Here is a 19,609-nt window from a genome sequence, read left to right as displayed (position 1 = left end):
TGACATCATTTGAGTCAATTGGAGGTGTGCCTGTGGATGTATTTCAAGGCCTACCTTCAAACTAAGTGCCTCTTTGCTTGACATCATGGGAAAATCAAAAGAACTCAGCCAAGACCGCAGAAAAGAAATTGTAGACCTCCACAAGTCTGGTTCATCCTTGGGATCAATTTCCAAATGCCTGAAGGGACCACGTTCATCTGTACAAACAATAGTACGCAAGTATAAACACCATGGGACCACGCAGCCGTCATACCGCTCAGGAAGGAGACACGTTCTGTCTCCTAGAGATGAACGTACTTTGGTGCGAAAAGTGCAAATCAATCCCAGAACAACAGCAAAGGACCTTGTGAAGATGCTGGAGGAAACCGGTACAAAAGTAACAATATCCACAGTAAAACGAGTCCTATATCGACATAACCTGAAAGGCCGCTCAGCAAGGAAGAAGCCACTACTCCAAAACCGCCATTAAAAAGACAGACTACGGTTTGCAACTGCACATGGGGACAAAGATTGTACTTTTTGGAGAAATGTCCTCTGGTCTGATGAAACAAAAATAGAACTGTTTGTCCATAATGACCATCGTTATGTTTGGAGGAAAAAGGGGGATGCTTGCAAGCCAAAGAACACCATCCCAACCGTGAAGCACGGGGTGGCAGCATCATGTTGTGGGGGTGCTTTGCTGCAGGAGGGACCGGTGCACTTCACAAAATAAATGGCATCATGAGGATAGATAATTATGTGGATATATTGAAGCAACATCTCACGACATCAGTCAGGAAGTTAAAGCTTGGTTGCAAATGGGTCTTCCAAATGGACAATGACCCCAAGCATACTTCCAAAGTTGTGGCAAAATGGCTTAAGGACAACAAAGTCAAGCTATTGGAGTGGCCATCACAAAGCCTTGACCTCAATCCTATAGAACATTTGTGGGCAGAACTGAAAAAGCGTGTGTGAGCAAGGAGGCCTACAAACCTGACTCAGTTACACCAGCTCTGTCAGGAGGAATGGGCCAAAATTCACCCAACTTATTGTGGGAAGCTTGTGGAAGGCTACCCGAAACGTTTGACCCAAGTTAAACAATTTAAAGGCAATGCTACCAAATACTAATTGAGTGTGTATGTAAATGTCTGACCCACTGGGACTGTGATGAAAGGAAGCAGAAATAAATCATTCTCTCTACTTGTATTCTGACATTTTACATTCTTAAAATAAAGTGGTGAACCTAACTGACCTAAAACAGGGAATTTTTACTAGGATTAAATGTCAGCAATTGTGAAAAACTGAGATTAAATGTATTTGGCTAAGGTGTATGTAAACTTCCGACTTCAACTGTATATAGTGCACTACTTGTGACCCATAGGGCCTTGGTCAAATATAGTAAATATGGTGCTGCACCTCTGAACCAGGCCTGAGGGAAGGTTAGAGAGGGGTAAGGAGGGTTAGAGAGGGGTAGGAAGGTTAGAGAGGGGTAGGAAGGTTAGAGAGGGGTAGGAATGTTAGAGAGGGTAAGGAGGGTTAGAGAGGGGTAGGAAGGTTAGAGAGGGGTAGGAAGGTTAGAGAGGGTAAGGAGGGTTAGAGAGGGTAAGGAGGGTTAGAGAGGGGAGGGTAGGAGGGGGTTAGAGAGGGTAAGGAGAGTTAGAGGAGGGGGTTAGAGAGGGTAAGGAGGGTTAGAGAGGGGTTAGAGGAGGGTTAGAGGGTTAGAGATGGGTTAGAGGGTTAGAGAGGGTTGGAGGGTTAGAGAGGGGTAGGAGGGTTAGAGAGGGGGTAGGAGGGTTAGAGAGGGTAAGGAGGGTTAGAGAGGGGTAAGGAGGGTTAGAGGGTAGGGGTAGGGGTAGGGTTAGAGAGGGTTGGAGGGTTAGAGAGGGGTAAGGAGGGTTAGAGAGGGGGTAAGGAGGGTTAGAGAGGGTAAGGAGGGTTAGAGAGGGGTAAGGGTTAGGAGGGGGGTTTAGAGAGGGGTTGGAGGGTTAGAGAGGGTAAGGGTTAGAGAGGGTTAGAGAGGGGGAGGTTAGGAGGGTCCAGGGGTTAGAGATGGGTCAAGAGGGTTAGAGAGGGTAAGGAGGGTTAGAGAGGGGTTGGAGGGTTAGAGAGGGGTTGGAGGGTTAGAGAGGGGGTAGGAGGGTTAGAGAGGAGTAGGAGGGTTAGAGAGGGTTAGAGATGGGGGTCAAGAGGATTAGAGAGGGGTAGGGAGGGTTAGAGAGGGTAAGGAGGGTTAGAGAGGGGTTACAGAGGGGTAAGGAGGGTTAGAGAGGGGTAGGAGGGTTAGAGAGGGGTTGGAGGGTTAGAGAGGGGTTGGAGGGTTAGATAGGGGTAGGAGGGTTAGAGAGGGTTTAGAGAGGGGTAAGGGGGTTAGAGAGGGGTTGGAGGGTTAGAGGGGTAAGGAGGGTTAGAGAGGGGTAGGAGGGTAGGGTTAGAGATGGGTCGAGAGGATTAGAGGGGTAAGGAGGGTTAGAGAGGGGTTGGAGGGTTAGAGAGGGGTTGGTGGGTTAGAGAGGGGTAGGAGAGTTAGAGAGGGTAAGGAGGGTTATTAGAGGGGGTGGAGGGTTAGAGAGGGGTAGGAGGGGGTTAGAGAGGGTAGGAGGGTTAGAGAGGGGTAAGGAGGATTAGAGGGGGTTGGAGGGTTAGAGGGTTAGGGAGGGGTTAGAGAGGGTTAGAGAGGGTAGGGGGTTAGAGAGGGGTAAGGAGGGTTAGAGAGGGGAGGGTTAGAGAGGGGTAGGAGGGTTAGAGAGGGTTAGAGAGGGTAGGAGGGTTAGGGGTAGGAGGGTTAGAGAGGGGTAGGAGGGTTAGAGAGGGGTTGGAGGGTTAGAGAGGGGTAAGGAGGGTTAGAGAGGGTAAGGAGGGTTAGAGAGGGGTAAGGAGGGTTAGAGAGGGGTTGGAGGGTTAGAGAGGGTAAGGAGGGTTAGAGAGGGGTAGGAGGGTACAAGGGTTAGAGATGGGTCGAGAGGATTAGAGAGGGTAAGGAGGGTTAGAGAGGGGTTGGAGGGTTAGAGAGGGGTTGGCGGGTTAGAGAGGGGTAGGAGGGTTAGAGAGGAGTAGGAGGGTTAGAGAGGGTTAGAGATGGGGGTCGAGAGGATTAGAGAGGGGTAGGGAGGGTTAGAGAGGGTAAGGAGGGTTAGAGGGTTAGGGGGGTAGAGAGGGGTAGGAGGGTTAGGGGGGTAAAGAGGGTTAGAGAGGGTAAGGAGGGTTAGAGAGGGGTAATGAGGGTTAGAGAGGGTTAGGGGGTTAGAGAGGGGTAGGAGGGTTAGAGAAGGGTAGGAGGGTTAGAGAGGGGTAGGAGGAGAGGGGTAGGGAGGGGGGGTGGAGGGTTAGAGAGGGGTTGGAGGGTTAGAGAGGAGTAGGAGGGTTAGAGAGGGTTAGAGATGGGGGTCGAGAGGATTAGAGAGGGGTAGGGAGGGTTAGAGAGGGGTAAGGAGGGTTAGAGAGGGGTAAGGAGGGTTAGAGAGGGGTAGGAGGGTTAGAGAGGGGTAGGAGGGTTAGAGAGGGGTAGGAGGGTTAGAGAGGGGTAGGAGGGTTAGAGAGGGGTAAGGAGGGTTAGAGAGGGGTAAGGAGGGTTAGAGAGGGTAAGGAGGGTTAGAGAGGGGTAAGGAGGGTTAGAGAGGGGTAGGAGGGTTAGAGAGGGGTAGGAGGGTTAGAGAGGGGTAAGGAGGATTAGAGAGGGGTTGGAGGGTTAGAGAGGGTTAGAGAGGAGTAGAGAGGGGTAGGAGGGTTAGAGAGAGGTAGGAAGGTTAGAGAGGGTAAGGAGGGTAGAGAGGGGGTCGGAGCGGTAGAGGGGGTAGAGAGGAGAGTTATGAACCTCAACTGAGTGACCCTCCAACTGTATTTACTGTGTAGAGGGGACCATAGCTTTCTGGCCCCTTGTATTTAAAATACTTTAGCCTCAACTGAGTGACCCTCCAACCGTATTTACTAACAGTATTGTCCTCTTTAGTGAGATGAGGCTGACAGAAAGGACACACACTGAGTCTCCATGTTGTCTTGCTCTGATACTGTAATAAGCTTGGATGGATCTTATTTTCTCCCTAACAGAGAAATACTAGAGTTTCTGAAAGGTGAACCTTCCCTTGTCGCATCGCGTCTCCTCCGACTTCTAAAAACACGTCGGGCGTGGAGATAACATCCCTTCCCCCGAGTTCAAACCCAAACCGGCGAGGGCAATAGTTTGAAACCGTCAGAGGGGCATTTCATATTTCATAATTTCATCTAACCGCTCTCTCTCTCTCTCTCTCTCTCTCTCTCTCTCGCTCTCTCTCCTCTCTCTCTCTCTCTCTCTCTCTCTCTCTCTCTCTCTCTCTCTCTCTCTCTCTCTCTTCTTGATGTCAAACTTCAAACATGTCATTTTATCTGTTTCTCCCCTTCTTCCTCACTGATGATTTTTTTTCAAAACACTCTCCTCCCCTCCCTCTCTCCTCCCCTCCCTCTCTCCTCCACTCCCTCTCTCATTGTCATTGGAGCCTAGATTCATTTTAGATAAAAAAATAAATAAATGTGGTTTTATTTCCTGTTTACCTTCAAAGGATCTCCATTATGTGGCGTGTGATAAGGGAGAGGTGGTTCTGGCAGAAGTGTCCCGGAGGAAGGCTAATAACATCCATGCTGAAGAAGGAGTAACGACCACGTTGGGAAACCACGGTAAGGACATGTATCAAATCTGGAGCCAATAAATGAAAGAAAAGTGGAGAATGAACCAAATGTAATGGAGACACCGCTGTAGACACCACTGTAGACACCACTTGTCTTTTATAATGGAGACACCACTGTAGACACCACTGTAGACACCACTTGTCTTTTATAATGGAGACACCACTGTAGACACCACTGTAGACACCACTTGTCTTTTATAATGGAGACACCGCTGTAGACACCACTGTAGACACCACTTGTCTTTTATAATGGAGACACCACTGTAGACACCACTGTAGACACCACTGTAGACACCACTTGTCTTTTATAATGGAGACACCGCTGTAGACACCACTGGAGACACCACTGTAGACACCACTGTAGACACCACTTGTCTTTTATAATGGAGACACCACTTGTCTTTTATAATGGAGACACCACTTCACGTCGGTAAATGACGGATGTAATGGAGTATAATACTGTTGCTAACACTGTCTGTTGTAGGTCACATCAGGTAGGTAAATGACGGATGTAATGGAGTAGAATACTGTTGCTAACACTGTCTGTTGTAGGTCACATCAGGTAGGTAAATGACGGATGAGGAATCTGTATGTAATGACGATATATTTTTCTGTGGCCTAAACATCCCTTTACTGTTGTACTATGGGATTTCAACTCACATTGAAGCTGAGCTCACTGGCCCTGGTGTTAAAAAGGGGCTTAACAATGTTTTACATTTTAAAATGGGGTTTGGTGCTTAAAACTACCCCAAATCACTGTTGATTCATTTGTCCAACCTGAAGAATTTAATCATGTATTTTATTTGTTTTTATCACTGATTATGTTAATGTAACATCATCATCATCATCATCATCATCATCATTCTAAGAATAGCTGAAATGTCACTTTAAAGTGTGTTAGTCTGTATTACAGTCTCCCCGGTGCTTCTGGTGCTGAAAACTCCAGAATGTGTTTTAAGTTGTGTTTTGGTGCTGAAAACTCCAGAATGTGTTTTAAGTTGTGTTTTGGTGCTGAAAACTCTAGAATGTGTTTTAAGGTGTGTTTTGGTGCTGAAAACTCCAGAATGTGTTTTAAGTTGTGTTTTGGTGCTGAAAACTCCAGAATGTGTTTTAAGGTGTGTTTTGGTGCTGAAAACTCCAGAATGTGTTTTAAGTTGTGTTTTGGTGCTGAAAACTCTAGAATGTGTTTTAAGGTGTGTTTTGGTGCTGAAAACTCTAGAATGTGTTTTAAGTTGTGTTTTGGTGCTGGAAAACTCTAGAATGTGTTTTAAGTTGTGTTTTGGTGCTGAAAACTCCAGAATGTGTTTTAAGGTGTGTTTTGGTGCTGAAAACTGCATCAAATGTTGGTATAATTATGGGTCTAAACCGAGTTATGTGTTTAAAGTGTGCTTTGGTGGTTCCTGAGGGGGAGGAAGGTTCCTGAGGGGGAGGAAAGATGTTGAAGGGCCAGTTTTCTCAACTCCAGGCTGCCTTGCCCTTTGACACACACTCCGCACATACCAGAGGGGATCAGTCTGGGCTGTTGATTACACACACACACACACACAAACAGAAACACACACACACACACACACAGGGAGAGAAATGTTAACCCACACCACAGAGGTTTCCAGGGCCCAGGGCTCGGTAAGAAACATTCAAATGAGCAAGCAAGTCAACAGTCCTTCACCACCTCTTAAAACACACCGCAAGGTGTGTGTGTGTGTGTTTGTTTGTGCTCATAGACAAGCAAATGAGGCCATCAAGGTATTTAACTCCACACAAGGAGGTCAAAACCTGAGGCTGTGTGTTTTAGTGTGTGTGTGAGATTGAGAATGTATGCGTGCTCTGTACACACACACACACTCCCGCCCTCCTCTTAAGCCCTCTAATTATGTCCTCGATGATTCCCCTGTTTCACCTGGAGCGCATCCTACCCTTGGACAGTGAGAGAGACGGAGGGAGGGAGGAGAGGAGAGGGGGATGGAGGAGAGGAGATGGAGGAGGGAGGAGAGGAGTGGAGAGGGGGATGGAGGAGAGGAGACGGGGGAGAGGAGAGGAGAGGGGGATGGAGGAGAGGAGACGGAGGAGAGGAGAGGAGAGGAGAATGGAGGAGAGGAGAGGGGGGGAGGGAGAACAGGAGAGGGGGATGGAGGAGAGGAGAGGGGGATGGAGGAGAGGAGAGGAGAGGGGAGAGGGGAATGGGAGGGAGGAGAGGGGGAGAACAGGAGAGGGGGTGGAGGAGAGGAGAGGGGGATGGAGGAGAGGAGAGGAGAGGAGAGGAGAGGAGAGGAGAGGGAGAGGGAGAGGAGAGGAGAGAGAGGAGAGGGAGAGGGGAGAGAAGAGAGGAGAGGAGAGGAGAGGAGAGGAGAGGAGAGGAGAGGAGAGGGAGAGGAGAGGAGAGGAGAGGAGAGGAGAGGAGAGGAGAGGAGAGGAGAGGAGGATGGAGGAGGAGGGAAATGAATTAAAGGAGAAGCACTTTACTGATGTTGATGTTTCAAATGTTGCCAATTAGATGGGATTGTGTTGGTCTCTCTCTCTTCATCCCTCTCTTTCTCCTCTCCTCTCTCTTTTTCTCTCTTGATCCCTCTCTTTCTCCTCCTCTCTCTTTTTCTCTCTCCATCTCCCACTGCCTCTCACTCTTTCCTCCCTCTTTCTTTCTTTCTCTTGGGGGAGACTGTCCTTCCACCCAGGCTTGTCTTCAACGCACCACCGCCTCAATGGGCCCGTGTGTGTGTGTGTGTGTGTGTGTGTGTGTGTGTGTGTGTGTATGTGTGTGTCAGGGTTGTTGGAGATCATGCAGACGGAGCATATTAACAGAGCAGTGTCCCGATCGATGTGTGTGTGTCAGGGTTATTGTGGATCACACACATAAATAGCCACAAGCAGACAGAGCATATTAACAGAGGTAAGAAACAAAATGGTCCGATCAATGTGTGTGTCCTGGAGATCACACTCTTCTGTATGTTAACGGAGCTTGGAGCCCAGGTCATTAATACACAATGAAGACAGACCAGACTCTGGTTTCATTGAACAGAACCGGTGTCCAGACAGACCAGACTCTGGTTCTAATGAACACAACTGGTGTCCAGACAGACCAGATTCTGGTTTCATTGAACAGAACCGGTGTCCAGACAGACCAGACTCTGGTTCCAATGAACAGAACCGTTGTCCAGACAGACCAGACTCTGGTTCTAATGAACTAGTTCCTTTACACCCCAACACACCACAATACCCCTGGTCTGGCTCGCACACGTCTCACACTGTCAGACAGGCCTACACCTTCCAAGGACAGATAAACACACACACCAACTTACATAAACACACACACCAACTTACATAAACACACACACCAACGTACATAAACACATACACCAACTTACATAAACACACACACCAACGTACATAAACACACACACCAACTTACATAAACACACAAACACACACTTTCATGAGCACACAAATGTAAACATGATGACAATCGTAGAAACACATCAAATATTGATATGCAGTGATGTAGTCAAGTCTCTAAACCTCCAGTCCTAGAGTCCCAAGTCCCTAGTGTTCCAGTCCATGTCCTAGAGTCCCATGTCCCTAGTCTTCCAGCCCATGTCCTAGAGTCTCTAGTGTTCCTAGTGCATGTCCTAGAGTCTCTAGTGTTCCAGTCCATGTCCTAGAGTCCCAAGTCCCTAGTGTTCCAGTCCATGTCCTAGAGTCCCAAGTCCCTAGTGTTCCAGTCCATGTCCTAGAGCCCCAAGTCCCTAGTGTTCCAGTCCATGTCCTAGAGTCCCAAGTCCCTAGTGTTCCAGTCCATGTCCTAGAGTCCCAAGTCCCTAGTGTTCCAGTCCATGTCCTAGAGCCCCAAGTCCCTAGTGTTCCAGTCCATGTCCTAGAGTCCCAAGTCCCTAGTCCCTCCCTAGTTCCAGTCCATGTCCTAGAGTCCCTAGTGTTCCAGTCCATGTCCTAGAGTCCCTAGTGTTCCAGTCCATGTCCTAGAGTCCCAAGTCCCTAGGGTTCCAGTCCATGTCCTAGAGTCTCTAGTGTTCCAGTCCAAGTCCCTAGTGTTCCAGTTCATGTCCTAGAGTCCCAAGTCCCTAGGGTTCCAGTCCAAGTCCCTAGTGTTCCAGTCCAAGTCCCTAGTGTTCCAGTCCAAGTCCCTAGTGTTCCAGTCCAAGTCCCTAGGGTTCCAGTCCAAGTCCCTAGTGTTCCAGTCCAAGTCCCTAGTGTTCCAGACCAAGTCCCTAGTGTTCCAGTCCAAGTCCCTAGTGTTCCAGTCCAAGTCTTTAGTGTTCCAGTCCAAGTCCCTAGTGTTCCAGTCCAAGTCTCTAGTGTTCCAGTCCAAGTCCCTAGTGTTCCAGTCCAAGTCTATAGTGTTCCAGTCCAAGTCCCTAGTGTTCCAGTCCAAGTCCCTAGTGTTCCAGTCCAAGTCCCTAGTGTTCCAGTCCATGTCCTAGTGTTCCAGTCCAAGTCCCTAGTGTTCCAGTCCAAGTCCCTAGTGTTCCAGTCCAAGTCCCTAGTGTTCCAGTCCAAGTCCCTAGTGTTCCAGTCCAAGTCCCTAGTGTTCCAGTCCAAGTCCCTAGTGTTCCAGTCCAAGTCCCTAGTGTTCCAGTCCAAGTCCCTAGTGTTCCAGTCCAAGTCCCTAGTGTTCCAGTCCAAGTCCCTAGTGTTCCAGTCCAAGTCCCTAGTGTTCCAGTCCAAGTCCCTAGTGTTCCAGTCCAAGTCTAGTGTTCCAGTAGTGTTCCAGTCCAAGTCCCTAGTGTTCCAGTCCAAGTCCCTAGTGTTCCAGTCCAAGTCCCTAGTGTTCCAGTCCAAGTCCCTAGTGTTCCAGTCCAAGTCTCTAGTGTTCCAGTCCAAGTCCCTAGTGTTCCAGTCCAAGTCCCTAGTGTTCCAGTCCAAGTCCCTAGTGTTCCAGTCCAAGTCCCTAGTGTTCCAGTCCAAGTCTCTAGTGTTCCAGTCCAAGTCTCTAGTGTTCCAGTCCAAGTCCCTAGTGTTCCAGTCCAAGTCTCTAGTGTTCCAGTCCAAGTCTCTAGTGTTCCAGTCCAAGTCTCTAGTGTTCCAGTCCAAGTCTCTAGTGTTCCAGTCCAAGTCTCTAGTGTTCCAGTCCAAGTCCCTAGTGTTCCAGTCCAAGTCCCTAGTGTTCCAGTCCAAGTCCCTAGTGTTCCAGTCCAAGTCCCTAGTGTTCCATTCCAAGTCCCTAGTGTTCCAGTCCAAGTCCCTAGTGTTCCAGTCCAAGTCCCTAGTGTTCCAGTCCAAGTCCCTAGTGTTCCAGTCCAAGTCCCTAGTGTTCCAGTCCAAGTCCCTAGTGTTCCAGTCCAAGTCCCTAGTGTTCCAGTCCAAGTCCTAGTGTTCCAGTCCAAGTCCCTAGTGTTCCAGTCCAAGTCTCTAGTGTTCCAGTCCAAGTCCCCAGTAGTGTTCCAGTCCAAGTCTCTAGTGTTCCAGTCCAAGTCCCTAGTGTTCCAGTCCAAGTCCCTAGTGTTCCAGTCCAAGTCCCTAGTGTTCCAGTCCAAGTCCCTAGTGTTCCAGTCCAAGTCCCTAGTGTTCCAGTCCAAGTCCCTAGTGTTCCAGTCCAAGTCTCTAGTGTTCCAGTCCAAGTCCCTAGTGTTCCAGTCCAAGTCCCTAGTGTTCCAGTCCAAGTCCCTAGTGTTCCAGTCCAAGTCCCTAGTGTTCCAGTCCAAGTCTCTAGTGTTCCAGTCCAAGTCTCTAGTGTTCAAGTCCAAGTCTCTAGTGTTCCAGTCCAAGTCTCTAGTGTTCCAGTCCAAGTCTCTAGTGTTCCAGTCCAAGTCTCTAGTGTTCCAGTCCAAGTCCCTAGTGTTCCAGTCCAAGTCCCTAGTGTTCCAGTTCATGTCCTAGAGTCCCAAGTCCCTAGGGTTCCAGTCCAAGTCCCTAGTGTTCCAGTCCAAGTCCCTAGTGTTCCAGTCCAAGTCCCTAGTGTTCCAGTCCAAGTCCCTAGTGTTCCAGTCCAAGTCCCTAGTGTTCCAGTCCAAGTCTCTAGTGTTCCAGTCCAAGTCCCTAGTGTTCCAGTCCAAGTCCCTAGTGTTCCAGTCCAAGTCCCTAGTGTTCCAGTCCAAGTCCCTAGTGTTCCAGTCTCAGTGTTCCAGTCCAAGTCTCTAGTGTTCCAGTCCAAGTCTCTAGTGTTCAAGTCCAAGTCTCTAGTGTTCCAGTCCAAGTCTCTAGTGTTCCAGTCCAAGTCTCTAGTGTTCCAGTCCAAGTCCCTAGTGTTCCAGTCCAAGTCTCTAGTGTTCCAGTCCAAGTCTCTAGTGTTCCAGTCCAAGTCCCTAGTGTTCCATTCCAAGTCTGAGTCCTGTATACTGGAGTCCTAAGTCAAGTCACGTGGCCCTTGGTAGGCTAAAAACTACTGTCCAACAATGTTTTAAGCTACTTTTCATGATGTGGAGGCTCGCTGATTTACAGTGTTGCACGTTAGTAGAGCTAGCATAGCTACAAGAACAATTCCTCTGCCACTAAATGGTGGACAAATAGCATCATGAATCAATCTGTTATTTCCGGGATAATGTCACTGCAGGTAGAAATCTGTCAATCACCTGCCACAAAGATCACAGCAGGCAAAGTTCAGCTTGGAACGTTGACATGGTTAAAAGGGAAAAACGTTCAAATTCTGTTATTGCATAAATTGTAGCAATTTGACAAAATGAACCCATTCTACCCATACAATGGAGACTTGATTGTTGAATTTGTGTGAAGTGATCCTGATCTTGTCAGTTTCCCTATAATCTTAATCAACAATATAGCCAAAGTTTAGCTTTTTTAGTATGCGCAACAAGCTGGGCGCAGTGGGCCCCGAATGGGTGGAGAGATGAGCAGGTGCAAAACGGTTTGCCACGTTGTACAACTAATGAATACACCCCAGGTTGTTTCATTGGTTGTAGTTGCTATTCATCCATAGCTCTATTCTTTCCCTCTACCACTAAATGCTGGGCAAATATATATCATCATGAATCTTTCAGCATAATGTCACTGCAGGTAGAAATCATTCTCAGTCAATCACCTGCATTCGTATGCCACAAAGACCCACAGCAGGTAAAGTTCTGCTTGGAGATACTGTTCAAATGACCTTTTAGTGCATAAATTGTATCAATTTGACTAAAATGACCCATTCTCTATGCATACAATGGTGAACTGATTGTTGAATTTTTGTGAAGTAGTCCGGATACACATTTGTCTTGTGTACCTAACCTTATGGTTGACCTGAATGACATCTGTTATATACCTAACCTTATGATTGACCTGAATGACATCTGTCTGTTATATACCTAACCTTATGGTTGACCTGAATGACATCTGTTATATACCTAACCTTATGGTTGACCTTAATGACATCTGTTATATACCTAACCTTACGGTTGACCTGAATGACATCTGTCTGTTATATACCTAACCTTATGGTTGACCTGAATGACATCTGTTATATACCTAACCTTATGGTTGACCTTAATGACATCTGTTATATACCTAACCTTATGGTTGACCTGAATGACATCTGTTATCTGGTTGACCTGAATGACATCTGTTATAACCTAACCTTATGGTTGACCTGAATGACATCTGTCTGTTATATACCTAACCTTATGGTTGACCTGAATGACATCTGTTATATACCTAACCTTATGGTTGACCTGAATGACATCTGTCTGTTATATACCTAACCTTATGGTTGACCTGAATGACATCTGTTATATACCTAACCTTATGGTTGACCTGAATGACATCTGTTATATACCTAACCTTATATACCTAACCTGAATGACATCTTATGGGTTGACCTGAATGACATCTGTTATATACCTAACCTTATGGTTGACCTGAATGACATCTGTCTGTTATGTACCTAACCTCATGGTTGACCTGAATGACACCTGTCTGTTATGTAGTCTATAACACACTCTTAATGACACCTGTTATGTAGTCTATAATACACTCTTAATGACACCTGTTATGTAGTCTATAATACACTCTTAATGACACCTGATATGTAGTCTATAATACACTCTTAATGACACCTGATATGTAGTCTATAATACACTCTTAATGACACCTGATATGTAGTCTATAATACTCAATTCTTCCTTCTCTTCTCCAACTGTAAACCCCTTGACAGAGCTATCAGAGCCTCTCTCCTGGCTTTAAACACACACACTGACACACACACACACACACACACACACACACACACACACACACACACACACACACACACACACACACACACACACACACACACACTGACAAGGCTTTTGCAGCCCTTTCTGTGTGGGTGGAAATCGCTTCTACACATCTGGCTGACAAGTGTGTTGATTTGGTTAGATCCTCCATTGTGAGAGGGGGACTAGCGAACGAGTGCGAGGGAAGAGTCCTTTCTTTCTTTGAGCGTTCAGCGTTTAGCCAAGAAGAGAAGCCAACTCGCACGTCTCTTCTCCCTCCTCTCCTCCCCTCCTCTCCTGTTTCTCCGACACACAATGGCTGGTGTAGCTGCAGGATCTTTCTCTGTGGTGAAGAGTGGAGGTTTATCTCTCTTCCTCCTCTCCCTGATCCTCTCCTCCTCCTCTCCTACCTCTCTCTCGTCTTGGTTGTCTCGCATCAGGGAAAAGCCTGTTAACTGCAGTGTGTTCCTCTCCTCCCTCTCCTCCCTGTCCCTCTTACTCCTTCTCCTCTCTTTCTCTTTTTCTCTGTCTCTCCCCTTCTCACTGTCTCTCTCTTTCTTTCTCTCTCTCTGTCTCTTTCTCTCTCTATTGCTCGACTCAATTTCTCTCTATATCAAACCCTCTATCTATCTGTTGACACAGATGTGTAACCTCTTTGTGTGTGTGTGTGTTTGTGTGTGTGTGTGTGTGTGTGTGTGTGTGTTTGTGTGTGTGTGTGTGTGTGTGTGTGTGTGTGTGTGTGTGTGTGTGTGTGTGTGTGTGTGTGTGTGTGTGCACGTGTGTGTGTGTGTGTGTGTGTGTGTGTGTGTGTGTGTGTGTGTGTGTGTGTGTGTGTGTGTGTGTGTGTGTGTGTGTGTGTGTGTGTGTGTGTGTGTGTGTGTGTGTGTGTGCACGTGTGTGTGCACGTGTGTGTGCGCGTCAGATGAGCCACAGTCCACACTTAGAGGGAGGAACGGGATGTGGTTCCACACTAGGGGACAGACAGACAGGACGAGGATGGACCGACCCAATGGACAGCCAACATGACCTAGTTCACAGGACAGACAGACAGACAGACAGACAGACAGACAGACAGACAGACAGACAGACAGACAGACAGACAGACAGACAGACAGACAGACAGACAGACAGACAGACAGACAGACAGACAGACAGACAGACAGACAGGAAGAGGATGGACCGACCCAATGGACAGCCAACAGGACCTAGTTCAAGGACAGACAGACAGACTGGAAGAGGATGGACCGACCCAATGGACAGCCAACAGGACCTAGTTCAAGGACAGACAGACAGACAGACAACAGGGTCTAGCTCACAGGACAGACAGACAGGAGGAGGATGGACAGACCAATGGACAGACATCAGGGTCTAGCTCACAGAACAGACAGACAGACAGACAGACAGACAGACAGACAGACAGACATGGACAGACAGGACAGCCAACAGGACAGTTCACAGACAGACAGACAGACAGGGTCGTGCGTGACAGACAGGAGGAGGATGGACAGACCAATGGACAGACATCAGTCTGTGTCGTGCTCACAGAACAGACAGACAGACAGACAGACAGGACAAGGCTGGACAGACATCAGGGTCTGCGTGCGTGCGTGTGTGTGTGCGTCTGTATGTGTGTGCGTGTGCGTGCTTGTGTGTGTGCGTCTGTATGTGTGTGCGTCTGTGTGCGTGCTTGTGCGTCTGTGTGTGTGCGTCTGCGTGCGTGCGTCTGTGTGTGTGCGTGTGTGTGCTCACTTTAGTATTTAAGGCATTTTATTTCGTACACATGTACAGCCTTCAGAAAGTCATACCCCTTGAGTTTGTCAGGATTCAAACAGAAACAGAATGGAGCGAAGCCCAAGATCCTAGAGGACAACCTGGTTCAGTCTGGAGATGAAGCACAGGATCCTAGAGGACAACCTGGTTCAGTCTGGAGATGAAGCACAGGATCCTAGAGGACAACCTGGTTCAGTCTGGAGATGAAGCACAGGATCCTAGACGACAACCTGGTTCAGTCTGCTTTCTACCAGACACTGGGAGATGACGCACAGGCAGGATCCTAGAGGACAACCTGGTTCAGTCTGGAGATGAAGCACAGGCAAGATCCTAGAGGACAACCTGGTTCAGTCTGGAGATGAAGCACAGGCAAGTTCCTAGAGGACAACCTGGTTCAGTCTGCTTTCTACCAGACCCTGGGAGATGAAGCACAGGCAAGATCCTAGAGGACAACCTGGTTCAGTCTGGAGATGAAGCACAGGCAAGATCCTAGAGGACAACCTGGTTCAGTCTGCTTTCTACCAGACCCTGGGAGATGAAGCACAGGCAAGATCCTAGAGGACAACCTGGTTCAGTCTGCTTTCTACCAGACACTGGGAGATGAAGCACAGGCAAGATCCTAGAGGACAACCTGGGTCAGTCTGGAGATGAAGCACAGGCAAGATCCTAGAGGACAACCTGGTTCAGTCTGCTTTCTACCAGACCCTGGGAGATGAAGCACAGGCAAGATCCTAGAGGACAACCTGGTTCAGTCTGGAGATGAAGCACAGGCAAGATCCTAGAGGACAACCTGGTTCTGCTTTCTAGTCTGAGGACAACCTGGGTTCTAAGCCAGACCCTGGGAGATGAAGCACAGGCAAGATCCTAGAGATGAAGCACAGGCAAGATCCTAGAGGACAACCTGGTTCAGTCTGCTTTCTACCAGACCCTGGGAGATGAAGCACAGGCAAGATCCTAGAGGACAACCTGGGTCAGTCTGGAGATGAAGCACAGGCAAGATCCTAGAGGACAACCTGGTTCAGTCTGCTTTCTACCAGACCCTGGGAGATGAAGCACAGGCAAGATCCTAGAGGACAACCTGGGTCAGTCTGGAGATGAAGCACAGGCAAGATCCTAGAGGACAACCTGGGTCAGTCTGGAGATGAAGCACAGGCAAGATCCTAGAGGACAACCTGGTTCAGTCTGGAGATGAAGCACAGGCAAGATCCTAGAGGACAACCTGGTTCAGTCTGGAGATGAAGCACAGGCAAGTTCCTAGAGGACAACCTGGTTCAGTCTGCTTTCTACCAGACACTGGGAGATGAATTCACTTTTCAGCAAGACAATAATCTCTTCTACAAAGTATTGACTCAGGGGTGTGAATACGTATGTAAATGAGATATTTCTGTATTTAATTTTCAATCAATTTGCAAAAAAATCTAAAAACATGTTTTCACTCTGTCATTATGGGGTACTGTGTGTAGATGGGTGAGATAAAAACATGTTTTCACTCTGTCATTATGGGGTATTGTGCGTAGATGGGTGAAAAATAACATCTATTTCATCCATTTTAAATTCAGCCTGTAACACAACAACATGTGGAATAGTGTAATAATGTGTCTCAACGTTGTCATTGTCTCAGGACGTGTGTTGGGACATGTGGTGGTGGGACATGTTGGTGGGACATGTGTTGGGACATGTGTTGGTGGGACATGTGTTGGTGGGACATGTATTGCTGGGACATGTGTTGTTGGGACATGTGTTGTTGGGACATGTGGTGGTAGGACATGTGTTGGTGGGACATGTGTTGTTGGGACATGTGGTTGAGGGACATGTGATGGTGGGACATGTGTTGTTGGGACATGTGTTGTTGGGACATGTGTTGTTGGGACATGTGGTTGTGGGACATGTGTTGTTGGTACATGTGGTAGTAGGACATGTGGGGTGGGACATGTAGGGGTGGGACATGTGGTGGTAGGACATGTGTTGTTGGGACATGTGTTAGTGGGACATGTGGTGGTGGCACATGTGTTGTTGAGACATGTTGGTGGGACATGTGGGGGTGGGACATGTGTTGTTGAGACATGTGTTGGTGGGACATGTGTTGTTGGGACAAGTGGGTTGGGACATGTGGGGGTGGGACATAATTTTTACTATTTTCTACATTGTATATTAATAGTGAAGACATCAAAACTATGAAATAACACATGGAATCATGTAGGCACCAGAAAAGTGTTACACAAATCAAAATATCTTTTATATTTGAGATTCTTCTTCTTTGCCTTGATGACAACTTTGCACACTCTTCGCATTCTCTCAACCAGCTTCACCTGGAATGCTTTTCCAACAGTCGTGAAGGAGTTCCCACATATGCTGAGCACTTGTTGGCTGCTTTTTCTTAAGTCTGCGGTCCGACTCATACCAAACCATCTCAATTTGGTTGAGGTCGGGGGATTGTGGAGGCCACGTCATCTGATGCAGCACTCCATCACTCTCTTTCTTGGTCAAATAGCCCATACACAGCCAGGAGGTGTGTTCTGGGTCATTGTCCTGTTGAAAAACAAATGATAATCCCACTATGCGTAGCCATGGTGGTTAAGTGTGCCTTGAATTCTAAATAAATCAGAGACATTGTCACCAGCCAAGCACCCCAACACCATAACACCACCTCCTCCATGCTTCATGGTGGGAAATACACATCTCACAAAGACACGGCGGTTGGAACCAAAAATCTCCAATTTGGACTCATCAAACCAAAGGACAGATTTCCACCAGTCTAATGTCCATTGCTCGTGTTTCTTGGCCCAAGCAAGTCTCTTCTTCATATTGGTGTCCTTTAGTAGTGGTTTCTTTGCAGCAATTCGACCATGAAGGCCTGATTCACACAGTCTCCTCTGAACAGTTAATGTTGAGATTTCTGTTATTTGAACTCTGTGAAGCATTTATTTGGGCTGCAATTTCTGAGGTGCAGTTAACTCTAATGAACTTATCTTCTGCAGCAGAGGTGACTCTGGGTCTTCCATTCCTGTGGCGGTCCTCATGAGAGCCAGTTTCATCATAGCGCTTGATGGTTTTTGCGACAGCACTTGAAGAAACTTTAAGTAAAGAGGGTCAGGGTGATTAGGCAGTGGTCTATTCCCAGGTACTCCCCTGGTCTATACCCAGGTTCTCCCCTGGTCTATACCCAGGTACTCCCCTGGTCTATACCCAGGTACTCCCCTGGTCTATACCCAGGTACTCCCCTGGACTATACCCAGGTTCTCCCCTGGTCTATACCCAGGTTCTCCCCTGGACTATACCCAGGTTCTCCCCTGGACTATACCCAGGTTCTCCCCTGGTCTATACCCAGGTACTCCCCTGGTCTATACCCAGGTTCTACCCTGGTCTATTCCCAGGTTCTCCCCTGGTCTATACCCAGGTTCTCCTCTGGTCTATACCCAGGTTCTCCCCTGGTCTATACCCAGGTTCTCCCCTGGTCTATACCCAGGTACTCCCCTGGTCTATACCCAGGTTCTCCCCTGGTCTATACCCAGGTTCTCCTCTGGTCTATACCCAGGTTCTACCCTGGACTATACCCAGGTCCTCCCCTGGACAGCTGACACTGCCTAAGACACACAGATCAAGATACCTCCCCAAACATCATAACTACAGAGAGAGGAGAGAAGAGGCCATCCATTTCCCTTTTTGCCTTTTCTGTTTTACATTCTTTTTTTCTGTTTTTATTGAAACCATGGTAATCTGGTCTCAGATGAAGTTTCATTGTTTGTTATGTGGAGCCAATGACAGCTTAGTGAGATGGGGATGGGAGGGGGCATTATTCCTCCCGTTTGGCTTGGCGAGAAGAGATGGAGACGAGAAACAATGACGGTTTGGGGGGGGGAGAGAGAGAGAGAGGAGTAAGAGACGGAAATCTGGGAAGGGGACCAACGTTCCTCTATCTGACTAATGTTGAAAAGAGGAAGTAGCACATCGTCTCCCCTATCTCTCTGTTTCTACTGTCTTTGGGAATTGGCTGGCGTTTCTATTTAGCTGGAGGGCAAGCCTAGTGTAGTGGATTAAATAGCATAGAAGTTGCCCCCTTAACCACTGATACTGGGTCAGATGTGTTTTAGTCCCTGTAATGTCACAGTCTGGTTTAACCAGGAAACCCGGTTCCAGGTTCAGATTGAATAGACCCCTCTGTCTATCTGGGATCTATGAGTAGAGATGGAGGCACACAGCCCAGCCCTGAAGGCTGTAGTGTGTCAGCTAAATATCATATCTAAACTTATGGGCAATTCACGATATACACGATATCTCCATGTTTTAAAAACGTTTTATCTAAATATGCTTTGTTGCACAATTAAAGGTCAAATGCAAACAATCAGCAATAACCGAATGAATTCAGAGCTTGTTAAATTATATCTAGGCTGAATATAAGCCTTCCACAACCATAATATATACGGTGGGGAGAACAAGTATTTGATACACTGCTGATTCTGCAGGTTTTCCTACTTACAAAGCATGTAGAGGTCTGTAATTTTGATCATAGGTACACTTCAACTGTGAGAGACGGACTCTAAAACAAATATCCAGAAAATCACATTGTATGATTTTTAAGTAATTAATTTGCATTTTATTGCATGAAATAAGTATTTGATACATCAGAAAAGCAGAACTTAATATTTGGTACAGAAATCTTTGTTTGCAATTACAGAGATCATACGGTTCCTGTAGTTGACCAGGTTTGCACACACTGCAGCAGGGATTTTGGCCCACTCCTCCATACAGACCTTCTCCAGATCCTTCAGGTTTCGGGGCTGTCGCTGGGCAATACGGACTTTCAGCTCCCTCCAAAGATGTTCTATTGGGTTCAGGTCTGGAGACTGGCTAGGCCACTCCAGGACCTTGAGATGCTTCTTACGGAGCCACTCCTTAGTTGCCCTGGCTGTGTGTTTTGGGTCGTTGTCATGCTGGAAGACCCAGCCACGACCCATCTTCAATGCTTTTACTGAGGGAAGGAGGTTGTTGGCCAAGATCTTGCGATACATGGCCCCATCCATCCTCCCCTTAATACGGTGCAGTCGTCCTGTCCCCTTTGCAGAA

General features: G+C 47.6%; 1 protein-coding gene across 1 annotated transcript in view; it reads left to right on the top strand.

The window, feature by feature from the left end:
• Window positions 1-19,609, top strand: part of LOC112241537 (WD repeat containing planar cell polarity effector) — a gene marked incomplete at its 5' end in the record, with an annotated part of 88,521 nt that overhangs the window by 58,851 nt on the left and 10,061 nt on the right. The window contains 1 exon segment of the mRNA XM_042317636.1: window positions 4,512-4,626. Coding sequence (XP_042173570.1) covers window positions 4,512-4,626 — 115 coding nt within the window.

This window comes from Oncorhynchus tshawytscha, unplaced genomic scaffold, assembly GCF_018296145.1.
Source record: "Oncorhynchus tshawytscha isolate Ot180627B unplaced genomic scaffold, Otsh_v2.0 Un_contig_1390_pilon_pilon, whole genome shotgun sequence".
Classification (NCBI taxonomy): Eukaryota; Metazoa; Chordata; class Actinopteri; order Salmoniformes; family Salmonidae; genus Oncorhynchus; species Oncorhynchus tshawytscha.
This window is presented reverse-complemented; position numbering and strand designations above follow the sequence as displayed.